We start from the raw sequence: 18,935 nt of genomic DNA, 5'->3' as shown, positions 1-18,935 counted from the left end.
CATGATAGGTAAGGGCCGATGGAGGGTATTTTGGCTAGGACACCAGGGTTACACCCTAGTGCCATAGGATTTTTAACCCTTTGATGCACTACATGTGTCTAAAGTGACCCGTCTAAGTTTATTTGTCCTATATCTATGTTATAGCTTGTGCATCAAAGGGTTAATAACCACAAAGAGTCAGGACCTCGGTTTAACGCGTCATCTGAAAGACGGCGCCCACTGACAGTATAGTGTCCCCTTTACTATACTGGGGCATTAGGACTCACACAGGTTGAGCACCCCCCCTGCTGGCCTTAGTTATATAATAATTACATATTAACCTTATTGTTATTTAAATGAGTTGCCATTTAAAAATACATATGCACAGTAAAAAGTGATTATTTACTTTAAGTGAGTAACCTGGTTGTAACTGGGAACTTTTAAGTTTATTTCATTTTTTTTTAAATATGCACATTTCATTTAAAATTAAGCCAATATTTTTTACTCACTTTAAGTAACGTCGACTAATTGCTTTAAAAGCCACAGTTTTAATCGATTGTTTTAAGCTGACAGATCGTTTTTACAGTGTGCTTGTTGTAATTATTACCTCATTATTTAACTGATACATTTCCCAGTACTGGGTTGCTGCCAGAAGGGCATCTGCTGCGTGAAACATATGCTGGAATAGCTGGCGGTTCATTCCGCTGTGGAGACCCCTGATAAATAAGGGACTAAGCTGAAGGAAAATTAATAAATGAATTGATATGCTGATGAAATATTCCAGTTTTAAAAAGTGTTAAACGCAGGATAATTGTTTGACGAATCTCCACAGTGAGCCGAAACTGGAATCAAGACAAAGCAGCAGCATGTTTTGGTCACTCCATTACTCTCTCATACCTCCATCTGTGCTGGTTTTCTGTCTTAACTATTATTACCAAACGTGGAAAATGCTATGACAGCGTGTCCAAACAGTGAACTGAAAAGCCTCTTGATTCTCCAGAAGGAATGCTCTGTTATTTAGAATCAGGAGTCGTTCAGTGTGCTAAACTGCGGCGTTTGCGTCATTTCTCAACAAAGCGAGATGGTTGGGGGGGGATCTGTGCGTGATTCATTGCCGTTTCCAGTTGACAGGGTCGTTCACTCATTTTTGGGGTGAGAACAGGATGTGGAAGAGGGAGAAACATGCAGAGATATCACTGTGATAAAAGGGAGTGCTGAAGTTTCTGACCCTTGTGGAGTTTTACATCTCATTAGATCCGCATGTTCTGCCATTACAGAGACTCCCACGAAGATAAAATACAGACGTTTGTTTTAAAGGGATAGTTCACCCAAAAGTGAAAAGTCTGTAATCGTTTACTCAACCTCAGGATATTTCAGTTCTGAATGAAATGTCTGTGCTGCTGAACACCAAGGAAAATATCTGGAAGATTGTCAGCAGCCTAAATGATCTCGCCCATCAAATCCCATATATTATTATTTCCAGCTACAGTATGGGTTGCAAGATGTCTAGTCTTAGCTCAAATTAAATTGCTTTTATAACTAGGTAAAAACAACATTTAAATTAAGACTTGTTTTTACTTTACACTTTAAAATATATTCTGTAATGAGCTCATTTTGTATTTCGTTATTCACATTTTGTTTTTCGGTTTATTTACGGTTGTGAATTGCATTATGGGACCTTGATCTCTGTCTTTCAACTTTTTGGATGTAGAAAATTCAGCTGTGCTGTTTAACAAAGTGAATTTTATTAACATTGTAGTAGTTTGAAATAATATATTATATATAAAAAAATTATTTCCCAGAGATGGGTTGCGGCTGGAAGGGCTTCCGCTGTGTAAAAACTTGCTGGATAAGTTGGCGGTTCATTCTGCTGTGGCGACCCCGATTTAATAAAGGGACTAGGCCAACAAGAAAATGAATTTTATTAACATTCTAGTAGTTTGAAATAATATATTATATATAAAAAATCATTTCCCAGAGATGGGTTGCGGCTGGAAGGGCATCCGCTGCGTCAAAACTTGCTGGATAAGTTGGCGATTCATTCCACTGTGGCGACCCCGGTTTAATATAGGGACTAAGCCAACAAGAAAATGTATGAATGAATATAAAAAATAATAATATAGTCAGAATTAAAGGGAGTGCTGAAGTTTCTGACCCTTGTGGAGTTTTACATCTCAATAGATCTGCATGTTCTGCCATTACAGAGACTCCCACGAAGCATGCCAGAAAGATACGGAGAGTTAAAATACAGACGTTTGTTTTAAAGGGATAGTTCACCCAAAAGTGAAAATTCTGTCATCATTTACTCAAGGTTGTGTCAATCCTGTCAATGGGTTGCAAGATGACCTTCGTGAGTCACTTTTTTATCTGTTTATTTACGGTTGTGAATTGCATTATGGGACATTGATCTCTGTTCAGTCAACTTTTTGGACAAATGAAATTTAGCTGTGCTGTTTAAGAAAGCTGCACAGGCGTGCGGCTAGAGGGGAAAGCTAGGATGATTCTAAGAGCCCACGCATTTTGGGGGCCCTCGAAGCGCCCACCCCCACCCCTAACCTCAGGTTGTTTCAATTCTGAATGAAATGCTTTTGTTCTGCTGAACACAGAGGAAAATATGTGGAGGAATGTCAGCAACCAAACAGATCTCGCCCATCGATTCGCCCATCGATTCCCACAGTACTTATTTTTTCCAGCTACAGCACAGGACTCCATGGGTTGCAGGATGTCTAATCCTAGTTCAAATGAAATGGCTCCTTTAACATTTAAATTAAGACTTTAATTTACACTGTAAAATGTATTCTTTAAATAACTGCTTCCGTATTTTGTGATTTATTTATTTATTTATTTATTTATTTATTTATTTATTTAATTTTTTATTAGTTATTTATGGTTTTAAATTGCATTATGGGACCTTGATCTCTGTTCTGTCAACTTTTCGGATGTGGAAAATTCAGCTGTGGAGTTTAACAAAGTGACTTATTGACATTAGTAGTTTAAAACAATATATTGTATAAAATAATTATAATAATAATATATAGATATAAAATAATAATATAATATAATTAATATAATAAAATTATTAAAGAGGACCTATTATGCCCCTTTTTACAAGATGTAATACAAGTCTCTGATGTCCCTAGAGTGCGTATGTGAAGTCTTAGCTCAAAATACCCCACAAAAAAATGTATTATGACTCTTTGAAATTGACTAATTGTGCCATTTTGGTGACTGTCGCTTAAATTCAAAGGAGTTTGTGGCTCGTTTCAAAAGAGGGCGGAGCTACAAATTCCTGTGTGTCACTATGGCAGATTCAAAAAAAAGTCTGACGCTGTATGCTAATGAGGGAGAGATGGTCACTAATGGGCGGGGCTTTCCCTTTCTGATGACACGTACTAAGAGAGAATGTCAATCAAAGTGTTTCTGCAGAGTTTTATCAAGTGTGATGATACACAATTAAATTAATAAATTTGTTTTATTAGAAGCTGGTTATATTTACAGACTGCTGCCACTAATTTGTGTTTAAATCCCTTATAAAAGTGTTTTTGATAATAGGTCCCCTTTAAATCTGTGAAATAACAAGAAAAACTTATAACAACGTTTTGTGCTATAATTTACAACACCAAAGCAGACAATACATCACTTCAAGCTTGCATAAATGTCAATATAAGTAACTTTTTCAAACATTAAAACAAAAACAAAATGTAATAATAAATTACAGTATAGTTCATCTGGGTATTGATAGGATGTTTGAATTATTGTGGGATTTCTATTGGCCGAACTGATGTGATTGACAGCTTGATCATGCCCTCATGTTAGTAAACACCAATCAGAGAGAAGATATCATTGAGGGGGGAGGGAACATTTTTATAGTGTCCACCGCTAATATTAGCTCCCCTGGTAAATATAGGCAAAGGTCTTTCTTGTTTATCCTTTTATTTATCCTGTGCTTAAAATGTGCTTAAAATACTGAAGATGATTCTGAAGAGTTTGTTTTAGATGAGAGTACAAGCTTTTTGTCTTGAAACCCTTCCAAAATATTTGCGGTGATGTCAATGATGTTCAATTGTAGATTTAATTGTTGTGTTGGTTTAGTATGTTTAATATTAAGAGCAAAAGATCAAAAGGTTAAAATATAAAATACATTTTTTCATATCCTTCTTTGCTCATATTTACCAAGTGTGCCAAAAATCACAACGTTTCAACCGATAAAAGTCTTATTTTTTTATATTTTAATCAGTTAACGATGATTAAAATAAACCTATCCATGTTCTCAATGAATATTCAACTTTACTCTGAAATATATCACATTACAACAATACAAGAAGTGGAGATTTGTTGTGTTTTCAGTGTGGGAATCAGTTTATTCTCACGCTCTGTCCGTGTACAGCAGTTATGATCACACATTTAACACACACACACACACACATACATATATATATATAAAACATGACCGCTTGTTTCCCCACTGGATCCCGATGACCGTCTTCTCCATTTAATCACAGAGAATGGACTAGACTCAGATCCCCAGAGTATCTTTTGGCAGACTCTCTCGCTCTCTGTCCCTCTTTCCTTCCCTCTCGACACACACTGGGTTTATAATTTACTCCAGTCGTTTAATTAAAGAAAACTTCAGGCCTATACTGTGATGAAAGATTTGCATAAATTGTGATTACAGAGAGTATAAACTGCTCTGCGCTCCTGTCAGATGTAGACCGATTTTCATCAGAACGGCTAACCGCTAGTCAGCCAAACACTGCACGATCACCTCACAGCAAGAAGGTCGCTGGTTCTGTGTTAACCTGTGGGTTTCCTCCGGGTGCTCCGGTTTCCCCCACAGTCCAAACACATGCGCTATAGGTGAACTGAATAAGCTAAACTGGCCGTAGTGTGTGAGTATGTGTGAATGCAAGAGTGTATGGGTGTTTCCCAATGTTGGGCTGCGGCTGGAAGGGCATCCGCTGTGTAAAACATATGCTGGAATAGTTGGTGGTTCATTCCGCTGTGGCGACCCCAGATTAATAAAGGGATTAAGCCGAAAAGAAAACATATGAACGAATAATAATGTTTCACTGTGTTTTGCTCTAGGATTTGAGCGCATCTCGATCTTCTGGCTGTGCTGTGTGTGAGGTCGAGACGAGCGGAGCGTCATGTCAGAGCCGTTTGACTGTGAAAGCTGTAAAGAGTCTCTGTACGGACAGAAATACATCCAGGTGGACGACAAGCCTCACTGCGTGCCCTGCTACGACCGGCTGCATGCCAACACCTGCCACGAGTGCAAAGAGCTGATCGAACACAACTCACGGGTGAGGTTTCAAAATACACGTGCAATCAAAACTAACCGTGTTGATTTTGTTTGCTCACACTGCTAGTTTTGTGGTGAACAATTCATCTGAGCATGTCATTAAGTAGGGTTAATTATCGTTTGGGTTTTTTCGATACCGGTACTAAATCGATACTTTTAAAATGGTACTGGTGCCAAAACGGTGCCTGAATCAATCCTTTTTCACACTTAGTTCACACATATCTTATGATTGATTATAAGCAAGTTTGGCATGCTGTCCCGGGAGAGAGCCCTGAGCTCGAAGGTTCTTGAGCCCTGGGCTCCCTCTCGTTGGAGGAAGAGAGGGGAGCCTTGAGCTCAGGTAGATCTCGACAACTCCCCCTTGATAAGAGCTGATGACTAAAAATTGAATGCTATTAAAAGATATGCTGCATTATGAGATTACCTGTATTGCAAATTTAGATTGATCAATTCACTTGTTGTGCATGTTTTTGGAATGTGGGAGGAAACCTGAGGACCCGGGGAAAACCCACGCAAGCACGGGAAGAACATGCAAACTACACACAGAAACGACGAACAGCCTGTTAAAGGACTAGAACCGGTGACGTTCTTGCTGTGAGGCGACAGTGCTAATCACTGGGCCACCGTGCTGCCCTTTGGAGGGAAAGGTGAAGAGGTAGGGGTGGAAGGGGGGATTCTTCAAATCGAAGATGACTGTAGTGAAAAACCCTGGCTCTTTATAGTGGGTTAGGAATGGCCTGATTGGTGGATCATGCATGCTAATGCAGAACCAGCCGTGTTCAATCATAATCACGTGCTCCTTTTGAAATTAGTGTATGAATAAACTTCACTTAGCCACAAAATTAATTAACAAAAAAAACTGTTAAGTTTAACAATTAGGTTACAAAGTGTCCCAAATGAACCCAACTTTGTGGTTTTCCATATTTGACGAAGTTTTGGGTTACAAGAACCTACCATTTTTAGAATGTATGTATGAATTAATTAGTTTTTTTATTTAATACTAGTACCATCCCAGATGTATTTCATTACATACAGTTGAAATCAGAATTATTTGCCCCTGTTTATTTATTTTCCCAATTTCTGTTTAACAAAGAGAAAATTTTTTCAACACATTCTAACTGCTGTAAACTTCAGTAAATAGTCATGATACCATCTGCTTGCAGAAGGAAGTTTGGCTATATGAATGACTTTCTCCTATATTTACCCATTTAAATACATACTGTCCACCGTTTGCTGTTGTCAAAAGGCCACTGGGTATTGTTGAGCCTGAGTAAAAGGGCTTTTACAACAAGTTTGATTTGTTTTTCATAAGACAACAAAATATTTATCTATATATTTTACAATATATATTTACAGTAGTTCACGTTTCTTCCACACTATTATTGTTTTTACTGTATTTTTTGTAGTGTAATAATATATCAAGCCTTGGTCATATAAAAAAATATATACATTAAGTCAGAATTATTATCCCTCGTTTATTTTTTCCCCAATTTCTGTTTAACGATTTTTTCCAACACATTTCTAATCATAATAGCTTTAATAACTCATTTCTAATAACTGATTTATTTTATCTTTGTCATGTCAATATTTGACTAGATATTTTCCAAGACACTTCTATACAGCTTATAGTGACATTTAAAGGCTTACCTAGGTTAATTAGGTTAACTAGGCAGGTTTGGGTAAATAGGCAAGTTATTGTATAGCGATGGTTTTTTCTTTAGACTATAGAATAAAAATATAGCCTAAAGAGGCTAATAATTTTGACCTTGAAATGGTTCATAAAGAAATTAAAAACTGCTAATATTTTAGCCAAAATAAAACAAATAAGACTTTCTCCAGAAGAAAAAATATTATCAGACATACTGTGAAAATGTCCTTGCTCTGTTAAACATCATTTGGGAATTATTTAAAAAAGAAAAAAACAAAATTAAAGGGGGGCTAATAATTCTGACTTCAACTGTATATATATATTTCAACATGCTATTGATCACTTCATGATCAACATTATCCACACATTGGATTAATTATGTGTGTTCATGTGTTTTATGACTGTTCTTCAGCGAGTTTACGCACAAATTCAGCTCATAAGTTCCACATTTACAGTAGATGTGCGTATTATAGGTCATGGTCACGCGTGACAGAGCGGCGAAGCAGAAGCCCAATGTAAACACAGCACTTACTGATCCACCGGGAGAAATGCACACTACATAAACACTAATACTCGCTCGCTCACTCCTTCTGTGTTTTTCTCTCTCTTCCTCCATCAGTCATCCGGAGACGTGATGATTTCTGGGTCAATTCTGGGTCATTTGGCTAAAAAGGCACCATTTATTATGGGAGAGGTTTAACAGTTGAGCTTGAACACTCGGGAAGGATTGCCGGGTTTGGTGGATTATATTATTTTATAATTTAGTAAAAGAGTTTTGGCAGTGTCTGTTTGGGTTACATTTATTTTGGTTTAAAACAAACTTTTTAAACTAAAAAAGCTTCAGTCTAATCTAATTTAACATTATTCCGTTTCCGTTTTAAATTGATTCACTTTTTCCATTCAATTCATTTTGATTTGATCTGGTTGAAATGGCTTTTAAATACCACAGCAGATGAATTTTAGAGCCATGGTATTTAAGTATTCATTTACATGTCATCTAATTCCTATAAAAGTACACACACACACACACACACACACACGCACACGCACACACGCACACACTAATAAATATACTTGCACATATATTAGTAACTTTACTATAACTTTCTTATCTTTTTTACAGTACGCTCGGCTCAACTATATTTTATATATGTTGATTCAGTGTCTATATATGTTGATTCGGTGTCTATATATTTTGATTCAGTGTCTATATATTTTGTAAACCATTTATATCTTGATTCAGTATCTATATTTTGATTCAGCATCGATATATATAGTTTGATTTAGTGTCTTTATATTTAAATTCAGTATCTATATATTTTGATGTATTTAATTTGATTCAGCATCGATATATATAGTTTGATTTAGTGTCTTTATATTTAGATTCAGTATCTATATATTTTGATGTATTTAATTTGATTCAGTATCTATATATTTTGATTCAGTAGCTATATTTTGATCCAATATTTATATATTTTGATTTTAGTATCTATATATTTTGATTCCGTATCTGTATATTTTGATTTAGTGTCTACATATTTTGATTTAGTTGCTATATTTCGATTCAATATCTATATATTTTGATTTTAGTATCTATATATTTTGATTCAGTAGCTATATTTTGATTTTGTATCTAAGTATTTTGATTCAGTATGTATATATTTTGATTCAGTATCTATTTATACAGTATTTTGATTCAGTATCTATATATTTTGATTTAGAATCTATATTTTGATTCAGTACCTATATATATATATATATATATATATATATATATATATATATATATATATATATATATATATATATATATATATATATATATATATATATATATTGATTCAGTATCTATATATTTTGATTCAGTATCTACTTATACAGTATTTTGATTCAGTATCTATAAATTTTGATTTAGAATCTATATTTTAATTTTGTGCCAATATATTTCGATTCAGTATCTATTAATTTTGATTCAATTTGATTATTTATTGTGTACAGTATTTATATTTTGATTCAGCTTCAGTTTGATTCACATTTGATCCACCATATTTTGATTTGATTTAGTTCAGTATTGATTTGCTCTAATTTCATTCAGTTCAGGTTTCTCCTAAACTGGATTCACATAGTTGTTTTATTTTACCATTTCCAAGTCAGTTGGATCTGGATTTGACTTAATATGACTTAATGGGATCGGCTTTGATCCACTTCAGTTACAGAGCGCACATCTCTAACATAAACAGAACTGAAGAGTTTGATTTCTCACATCTTCACTGGAAGACCTCGAGCGCCAAAGACAAATACGAGGAGGTAAAACAGAAGCTTCTGGTCAGTGTTCAGCCTTCAAAGCTGTCTGATGTCTGAGAGCCTGGATCAGAGGCCAATAGTAAAGTATGTTTTTGTTGCGTAAAGGTCTCACCATTCCTTTCATGGTAGTGGATGTAACAAAGAGAACAGCAAGGTCTGTTTTGCTTCAACATGCTTTCAGCTGCAGAACTTCCTGAACAACCAGCTGCATCACCTCATGTCAACTTGTGCTCGCTTTTACACCGACCTCTGACCCAAAGCTATGACATAACTGGGATTAAGCTGAGTGAAATGTGCATTCTGTAAACTGAAGAAGAAGAAAAAAAAGAAAAAAAGAAGAAGAAGAAGAAGAAAAAAAAGTTAAAATATAACTAAAAATAATATCACATGAGGGCTAACAGTGGTGTGAAGTAACAAATTACAAATACTCAAATGACTGTAATTAAGTAGTTTTTCTCAGGAATTGCAATTTACTAAGTAGTTTTAAAAATTTGCACTTCCCCTTGAGTACATTTTTAGTGCAGTATCGGTACTTTTACTCCACTATTTTCCTTGTACCTGCAGTCTCTACTTTATTTCTTTCTTGTCTATAGTGATTGGCTTAAGTAAAAAATCAGTCCTGTGATTCCTGTCTAATCAAATCGCACACAGAAAGTAAATTGCATCATACTGAACAACCTCAAGACATAGGCGCTTTATAAATGCAGCAAACTGTTTGGAAGCATTAAAAATGTCCAAGAAGATGTTCAAAATCTTTACACGCAATGACCCAGAGACAATTTATAGACTGCATGTCACTGAAGAGAAAATAAAGGATGTCGCCTGTATGATGCCTGAAATCACCAAACAGGCTTAAATAAGAACGAAATAGAACGAAAGAAGAATGGAAGCAAGGGCCAAATGAAGGAAGGACTAAACAAAGAATGGAAGGAAGGACTGAAGGAAGGAAGGAAGGAAGGAAGGAAGGAAGGAAGGAAGGAAGGAAGGAAGGAAAGACCAAATAATGAAGGTAGGATTCAAAAAAGGACCAAACAAATGAAGGAAGGAAAAAAGTAATGGAAGAAGAAAAAAGTAACAGAGGAAGGAAAAAGTAACGGAAGAAGGAAAAAAGTAAAGGAGAAGGGAAAAATGTAACAGAGGAAGGAAAAAAGTAACGAAGGTAGGAAGTAACGAAGGAAAGTAGCAACGAAGGAAGGAAGCAAGAAAGCAAGGAAGGAACGAAGAAACGAAGTAACGAAGGAACGAAGCAACGAATGAAGTAATGAACTAACAAAGTAACAAACGAACAAAGTAATGAATGAACAAAGTAACGAATGAACAAAGTAACAAACGAACAAAGTAACAAATGAACGAATCAACAAATAAATGAAGTAACAAGTGAACAAAGTAACGAATGAACGAACAAAGTAACAAATGAAAGAACAAGGTAACAAATGAACGAAAAGTAACGAACGAATGAAGTAACAAACTAAAAGTAATGAACAAATGAAGCAAACTAATAAAGTAACAAACAAACAAACAAACTTAGTAATGAATGATTAAACAGAGTAACAAACGAACAAAGTAATAAATGAACAAACAAATTAATAAACGAACGAGGTAACTAGCGAACGAACGAAGTAATGTACGAATGAACAAAGTAACGAACGAACCTACAAGCAAAGTAACAAACAAAGTAACGAACTAACCTAATGAAGAAAGGAACAGACGAATGAATAAATGAAGGAAGGACAGAACGAACAAATGAAAAAAGGAATGAAGGAAGATAACTGAATGCTTTTAAGAATACTTCGTTTACACATCCCTGCACAAATTGCATGTAAGCACATTCACTTTTCACTGTGTAATACTCACTCACTACTCTTGAGTACTTTTGAAAGGTCTACTTTTTACTCATACTTTGAGTAATATTTACAACTCTCTACTTGCACTACATTTTTGGGCAAGTAATGGTACTTGTACTTGAGTATGATTTTTCAGTACTCTTTCCACCACTGAGGGCTAATAATTTTGACCTCAACTGTACATCTTATAAGAGTGTGTTCATGTGTTTCTCCTGTGCTGTGTGTGTGTTCAGGAGCTGTATCATGAGGACAGGCATTATCATGAGCAGTGTTTCCGCTGCTCGCGCTGCAGTCGATCACTGGCTAAAGAGTCCTTCACCTGTCAGGAAGACGCTCTGGTGTGTAACAACTGTTACTGCAATGAGTTTTCTTCTAATTGTGTGGCCTGCGGGAAGACTGTGATGCCAGGTAACCTTCACACAAACACGTATATGCTAGTATTTTATTTTTATACACACACCTTTCGAAAGTTTGGGGTGAGTTTTTTCTTCAGGAAGGATGGCTTAAATTCAGAATACGATTCAGAATAACTGTGTAATCTCAAATAAATTCTTAAAGCACATAGAAAATATATAATATACATAGACAATAATGGGTAAAGCTATTCATTTATATACATATATTTATATACGGAAATATTTTATATTATAGTGCTCTTCAATGGAGAGATTTGAACAATTTTAAAAATACCAACTAATTTAATAACTAATTAACTTTGTCTTTGTGTCTTTTGTGCTATGATGACAGTATATAATATTTGTGTATTTTTGCAAGACACTATTCAGCTAAAAGTAATAATAAAAAAAAGAATGATTCGTTAAGGGGGCTAACAAGTCCGTTCATTCATTCGTTCGTTCATTCGTTCCAAGGTTATTCTAGTTATTATAAATAACTATAATAGATATAGAATGAAAATGCAAATAAACATGCACATAATACGTTATATATCAATGTAAATGTGGGGCGGGGCGATGAATCGCGATGCTGGCTCAGCATCGAAAAGTTAGTCGGCCATCGGCGATGGTAGTGGTAGGTGATAGTGGTCATGTGACCTCTGAATACAATTTTCAAAAAATTGATGGTTGAGTTTTTATTATACAATATTTATTCTGATGATTTTAAATATTGCACCTAACAAATATCCTTATTTAGAAAAAATAACATTAAATAAAGTAATAAAAATAACACTGAAACTAATAAAAACTAAACTTAAACTAAGCAATTTCAAAATATATGAACAAATAAAAACTAGTAAATCTGCCTCTCAACACTAATTAAAGTCAAAATAAAATAAAAACTAAAACTTATGAAAAATCCAAAACTATTATAACCTTGGTTCATTTGTTTGTTTGTTAAACATAAAAGAATTAAGTTGTCCCAAAAACACTCAAGAATTGTTTTGATTCAGCTCATTTATAATAAGTAGTATGAACAAACACCAAAAATATGTTTTTGATTGTGCGACTGTAGTGTTGTTGATCCATAAACATGTTGGTAAAGTCAGGCTGTGTGTTTCTCACTCTACCCACTAATGCAGAAAGTCAGTTATTGAGTTTAACAGGGTGCGGCAGTGCAGATTACAGACACGCTCAGCTGAGACAGAAAACCCTGCGGCCACACGCCAGCACACGGCCCTTACGTTACCCATAATTACACTCCGCCGCCTGCCGCTGACTCTCTAATACTCCACAAAGAGAGACGAGACTGTCTGAATGTACTAAGAGGATAAAATTACAACTGAAAGTGGCAGCGCTCTCTCTCCTCCCTCTTTCATTCAAAACACACTTTAAGATCAGGTGAGCCGTTTCCTACCAAACCTGTATGCTGCAACTCGTGCATTTTTCAGATTCCACGTGCGTTTCTGTGGATACACACTTCCAGCCCACAGATTTCACACAGCTGAAATGGAACTCAAAACACGAGCGGCTTTTGTAGATATAGAGTCATTCAGCAGGAATATGACATCACATCATGTGTAGTTGGTCATGATAATGCAAAGGTTTAACTGTGTGGTATTTGCTTATCGAATGTGCTCAGTCACCTGAAACAGTAAAAGTGCTTGAGAAAGAACCTGTCGTGGATAATTAGGCCTGTTTTTCTGAGTAAATCATCCATTAATCATGCAATGATTTAATGACCTAAAAGTTATATGAAGTTATATATTGTCCTCTCAGGCTCTAAGCGGCTGGAGTATGAAGACTGTGTGTGGCATGAGGAGTGTTTTGTTTGCTGTGGTTGTGAGCAGCCCATCGGCGCCCAGTCCTTTATTCCCGATAAGGACGAGTACTACTGCGTGCCCTGTTATGAGGGACGATTCGCTCCGCGCTGCGCTCACTGCAAACAGGTGACACAAAAACTACTCATTTTATTATAATTCATCCATTAAAGATGAACTATTATGCCTCTTTTTTTATAAGATGTAAAATAAATCTTTGTTGTTCCTAGAGTGTGTATGTGACGTTTCAACTCAAAATACACAACAAATAATGTTTTTTAAGTCTTTGAAACTGCCGTTTTGATGCTAATTATGAAATTTTGGTGACTTGTCACTTTAAATTCAAATGAGATTGTGCTCTTTTTTTAAAGAAGGGGGAGCTACAAAAGCATGTGTCAGTAAAGTGGCAGATTCAAAAACAAGACTTTTGCTCTATGCTAATGAGAGAGATTGTCACTAATGGGCGGGGCTTTCCCCCTCTAATGACGCATACAAAGGGAAAATGTCAATCAAAGTGTAGCTGTAGAGTTTTATCAAGTGTGATTATAAAAAATTTAATTATTTTTACGATTAGAAGCTGGTTATATTCACAGAATGTTGCCACACAACTGTGTTTAAACTTTTTTTTAAAGTGATTTTTGCATAATGGGTCCCCTTTAAAGTCTATAATGTAGATTGCAGGTACAATGCTAATGTTTTTCCAGTATTTTCTAATGTTGAGTCAGAAATCCTACACACAACAAACACTACAGCTTTTCTTTCCAATTTGTGAAGTTTTTACATAAAGGGTTAGCTACATTTTTAGCATGATGCATGAACTAACGCATCTTCCACATTTCACTATATGGCTAGCATGTATTTATGTTTACATTTTGGCTAGCAATAGGCTACTTACTATGTGGAAAATGTATTTTTAGCATGTTTAACATTAGGCTAGCATGGCTTAGCATGTTTCTAGCATGTTTTTAACATGATTTACAGCATAGCTATGTGTTAGCATCTTGCTAGCATAACTTATAACATTTCCCCCATATGACTAGCATAACATGCTGCTAACTTGTTTCTAGGATTGCTTGTTTCTTAACATTTACAAGCATGAATTGTTGTTAGCATGCGCTTTAAACCACATAAATAACATTTAATCATGTTGCTAACATGAATTAGCATGTTGCTTTTATGATAATCACATTGTTAACACAAATTAGCATATTCTAAACTTTAATTAGCATATTGCTAATGTAAACAAATAAAGCTAGCATTTTTTTATATAATTAATACACTGGGAAAGCATGACAACATATATTTTTTAATACAGTATGTACAGTATGTTTTTGTCTTATGACACTGTAAAAAAAAGATTGCAAACCACATACTAATATTAATATTGAGTATTTGAATGTTTCATTCAGTTTGTTCAATCAAATGACATTAGAATTAAGTTTTTTTTAATCTGTCTTATCTCAAACAGACCTTGGTTCAGGGTGGTGTTACGTACAGGGACGAGCCCTGGCATAAAGAGTGTTTCCTGTGTACGGGATGTAAAGTTCAGTTAGCCGGACAGCCTTTCACCACGCAGGGTGAAGATCCATACTGCGTCAAGTGCTTCAGCAACTTGTACGCCCAAAAATGTGCCGCCTGCGAAAAACCCATCACAGGTCAGTGTGTGTGAGTGTGTCCTTCATAACAAAACCACGATTCACAACATCAACTAACACTAACGCTTTGTCAGAAACAAGAAACAGTTGTCACATAAACAGGGTCATGTGTTTTGTGGCATGCAGTGCTTCATAATGACGAGTATTACATCTAGTAGGTCATGAACTATTAGTCAAAGTCAGATCACATTTCTGGACTGTTTATATAGTTTTGATACTGATCTCAAAGCAAGTTTAGCAAAGGGTCTGGTTGCCATTACAATGATTTTTCATTACCTCATGCTCATGTCATTCCAAACTCTTGATTTTCTCATATCATAAATTCTGTGAGACACAGAATGGGATGTTTAACAGAATGTCCATGACACTCTTTCCATATAAAACATATTCAACAAGCCTAAAGTGACATTTTAGCCAAGTGTGCCATCTGATGTTAAAAACCAGCCTAGAGCACCACTTGTTGTTAGAAACTAGCCTAGATCGCCATCTGCTGTTAAAAACTAGCTAAGAACACTATCTGTTGTTCAAAACTAGCCTAGAGCACCATCTGTTGTTCAAAACTAGCCTAGAGCATCATTTGTTGTTCAAAACTAGCCTAGAGCACCATTTGTTGTTCAAAACTAGCCTAGAGCACCATCTGTTGTTCAAAACTAGCCTAGAGCACCATTTGTTGTTCAAAACTAGCCTAGAGCACCATCTGTTGTTCAAAACTAGCCTAGAGCACCATTTGTTGTTCAAAACTAGCCTAGAGCACCATTTGTTGTTCAAAACTAGCACAGAGCACCTTCTTCTAGATTGTCGGCGCCAATAGCCTAGTGGTACTGTGTGCCGACATATAGCACTGACATGCTCACGGCGACCCAAGTTCGATTCCCAACTCAAGGTCCTTTGCCAATCCTACCCCTCTCTCTGCTCCCAATGCTTTCCTGTCTGAAATGTCTACTGTTCTATCATAATAAAGGTGAAAACCCCTAAAAAAATTATTCTAAAATCATAAAATAAAATAAACAATTGCCTAGATTGCTATCTGCTGCTACTAAAAACTAGCCTAGAGCACCATCTACAGTTAAAAACTAGCCTAGACCAACATCTGCTGTTAAAAACTAGCCTAGATTGGCATCTGCTGCTGTTATAAACTACCCTAGAGCACCATTTGCTGTTAAAAACTAGCCTCGAACATCACCTGCTACTAAAAACTAGCCTAGCGCACCATCTGCAGTTAAAAACTAGCCTAGAGAAACATCTGCTGTTAAAAACTACCCTAGAGCGCCATCTGCTGTAAGAAACTAGCATAAAGCACTATCTGCTATTAAAAACTAGCATAGAGCGCCATCAGCTGTTAAAAACAAAGCTCAAATTTGATTCAAGAGAGAATAGTATTGCATATTGAAAATCTCGATGCAAAATCTGTTCCTGTAATGATTCTTTCACAGCTCTAGTTCAACCTTTTGTTGAATGACTTTTGACTATTTTTAAGAATAATGACTATTTTTCTGTTAAAAAGATTCTATTTTTTCTGTTATAACACTTTTATGCCCTTAGAAATTATTTAAATAATGCCATCAAATGAAACTAAGCATCTCTCTGTCTCGTTCTCAGGTTTCGGAGAAGGGAAGTACGTCTCGTTTGAGGAGCGTCAGTGGCATAAGCCGTGCTTTAAATGCTCTGTGTGTTCACTGTCTCTGGTTGGTGCTGGATTTTTCCCCCATGGATCAATGATTCTCTGCAAAGGTTGCAATACCAAAAAACTGTTTCAGATCGTTTGTGAACAGACCATTGAGTAATTAAACATTTATATATTGTTCATAATTTATACATTGAATGTATATGCAAGTTTTGGTGTAACACTCTCCCAACTCTCCCTGTTAAACAAGGTTTCGGCAGGTTTGATGAAGCAAGTCAATGCGTTCTTTGAATGCTAATTTTTAAGCAAGCAATGACTTGTAATAAATTAAATGCATATTTCTTTTAAAAAAGGTTTGAATAACTCCAAAAATAAATAGATTTTACTGTAACTTATTATTAAACTGCAAAAAAGTAATGTTTTTCTTGTGTATTTTAGGTTTATTTTACTGGGGAAGATATGATTTCAGATTCTTAAATCAAGAATAATTTAAATGGGAAGCAAAATGATAAGACATACGTCTTGTTTAATTGTAAAACTGATCAAAATGAAGCAAGTTTTGAGTTGAAACAAGAAAAAATAGCAGCAAAAACCCTTAGATTTTTATTCATTCATTCATTCATTCATTCATTTTTTCGACTAAGTCCCTTTATTCATCAAAGGTCACCACAGCGGAAGGAACCGCCAACTTGTGTTTTACACAGCGGATGCCCTTCCAGCTGCAACCCACTTCATGGAAACATCCATACACACTCATTCACACACACATACACTACAGCCAATTTAGCTTATTCAATTCACCTATAGCGCATATGTTTGGAGGAAACCCTCGCCAACTCCACATAAAAATGCCAACTAACCCAGCTGGGACTTGAACCGGCAACCTTCTTGCTGTTAGGCGACAGTGTTAAACACTGAGCCACCTTGTCACCGGTCTATTTTTTATTTTTTTACAAATTCTCAGATATTTATTCTTATAATAAACATAAATTTACTTTACTGTTAATTTTTTTTTCAGGAATCATGAACTAATTTCTTTATCAAGCATCTTAAGAACATGTATTTTGATTTAGGGATGTTTAGACGTTCATATTGAGAAAAAAACTGAACTAAGATATTTATATTTTGCAGTCCATTCAGCATTTAATGCCACCACTTAATGACTTTAAACCTTTCTGCTTTGATTTAAGACATTATAAAAGGATGAGTTAGAAATTTCCCCCCTCATCATTGTAGTGCTTTTATGTTTTTAATTCAACATTTGAGTTATTCTCATATTTAATTCAACTCCAGGCCTTTGCAACAATCCTTAACGCAAAATACTTTTTACCAATATACACACACTGACCCAAATGACTGCCAACAGTGAAGGTGTGTGTTTAATGAGACATTGAGATCCAGGACTGAAAAGATGTTGTTTGTGTGAAACAGTGAATTTTACTGCACTCCTGTAATGCACTAATGCATGCTTTTAATAATTTTCACATGAAATATTCACACATTCATTTGTTTCTTTCGAAGTATGTTTGATATTTGATTGTATTTTTTACATAATATGAATGCTCTCTGTAAAACTGCTCAAGCTGTTGTAATTCCATTCATAAAAAATGCTTGTAACATAAAAATACTTCAAGGTTCGAGTGATATTTTCCCTTTTTTTTTCCAAAAAATAAAAATAAATTTTTTACACTGAATTTCTGCGAGACATTCATTCATTCATTTTCCTTTAGCTTAGTCCTTTATATATTAGGGCAGGGGTGGCCAACCCTGTTTCTGGAGTGCCACCTTCCTGCAGATTTCAGTTGCTACCCATATCAAACACACCTGAACCAATTAGTTAGGACCTGAACACCACGTGATAATTACAGGCAGGTGTGTTTGATATGGGTTGCAACTGAAATCTGCAGAAAGGTGGCTCTTCAGGAACATGGTTGGCCACCCCTGTATTAGGGGGTCGCCACAGTGGAATGAACCACCAACTACTCCAGCAAACGTTTATGCAGCAGATGCCATTCCATCTCCAACTCAGTGCTAGGAAACACCCATGCACTCTCACATTCACACATGCACTCATACGCTAATTTCATTCATTCATTCATTCATTTTCCTTGGGCTTCGTCTTTTTATACATCAGGCAGAATGAACACAGCTGATGCCCTTCCAGCTGCAACCCAGTACTGGTAAACATCCATACACACTCATTCACACACATACACTATATGAACAATTTAGTTAATCCAATTCATCTAAATATGTCTTTGGACTGTGAAGGAAACCGGAGCACCAAGAGGAAACCCACACCAATGTGGGGAGAACATGCAAACTCTGCAAGCCGGGACTTGAACCAGTCGACAGTGCTAACCA

General features: G+C 35.7%; 1 protein-coding gene across 2 annotated transcripts in view; it reads left to right on the top strand.

Annotated features, from left to right (window-relative positions):
* fhl3b (four and a half LIM domains 3b) overlaps window positions 1-18,265 on the top strand; it is a 28,900-nt gene extending 10,635 nt beyond the window's left edge. For both annotated transcript variants that reach the window (XM_005173745.6, NM_001099978.1), the window contains 5 exons: window positions 5,065-5,282; window positions 11,311-11,485; window positions 13,252-13,421; window positions 14,761-14,947; window positions 16,547-18,265. In XM_005173745.6, the coding sequence (XP_005173802.1) occupies window positions 5,127-5,282; window positions 11,311-11,485; window positions 13,252-13,421; window positions 14,761-14,947; window positions 16,547-16,731 (873 nt within the window). In that variant the 5' untranslated portion in view covers window positions 5,065-5,126 and the 3' untranslated portion in view covers window positions 16,732-18,265. The remainder of the gene's footprint in view (window positions 1-5,064; window positions 5,283-11,310; window positions 11,486-13,251; window positions 13,422-14,760; window positions 14,948-16,546) is intronic.
* Window positions 18,266-18,935: the final 670 nt, after the last annotated feature.

The sequence above is a fragment of the Danio rerio genome, chromosome 19, assembly GCF_049306965.1.
Source record: "Danio rerio strain Tuebingen ecotype United States chromosome 19, GRCz12tu, whole genome shotgun sequence".
NCBI lineage: Eukaryota > Metazoa > Chordata > Actinopteri > Cypriniformes > Danionidae > Danio > Danio rerio.
The sequence above is the reverse complement of the archived record's forward strand: the minus strand, read 5'-3'. Positions and strand labels throughout refer to the sequence as shown.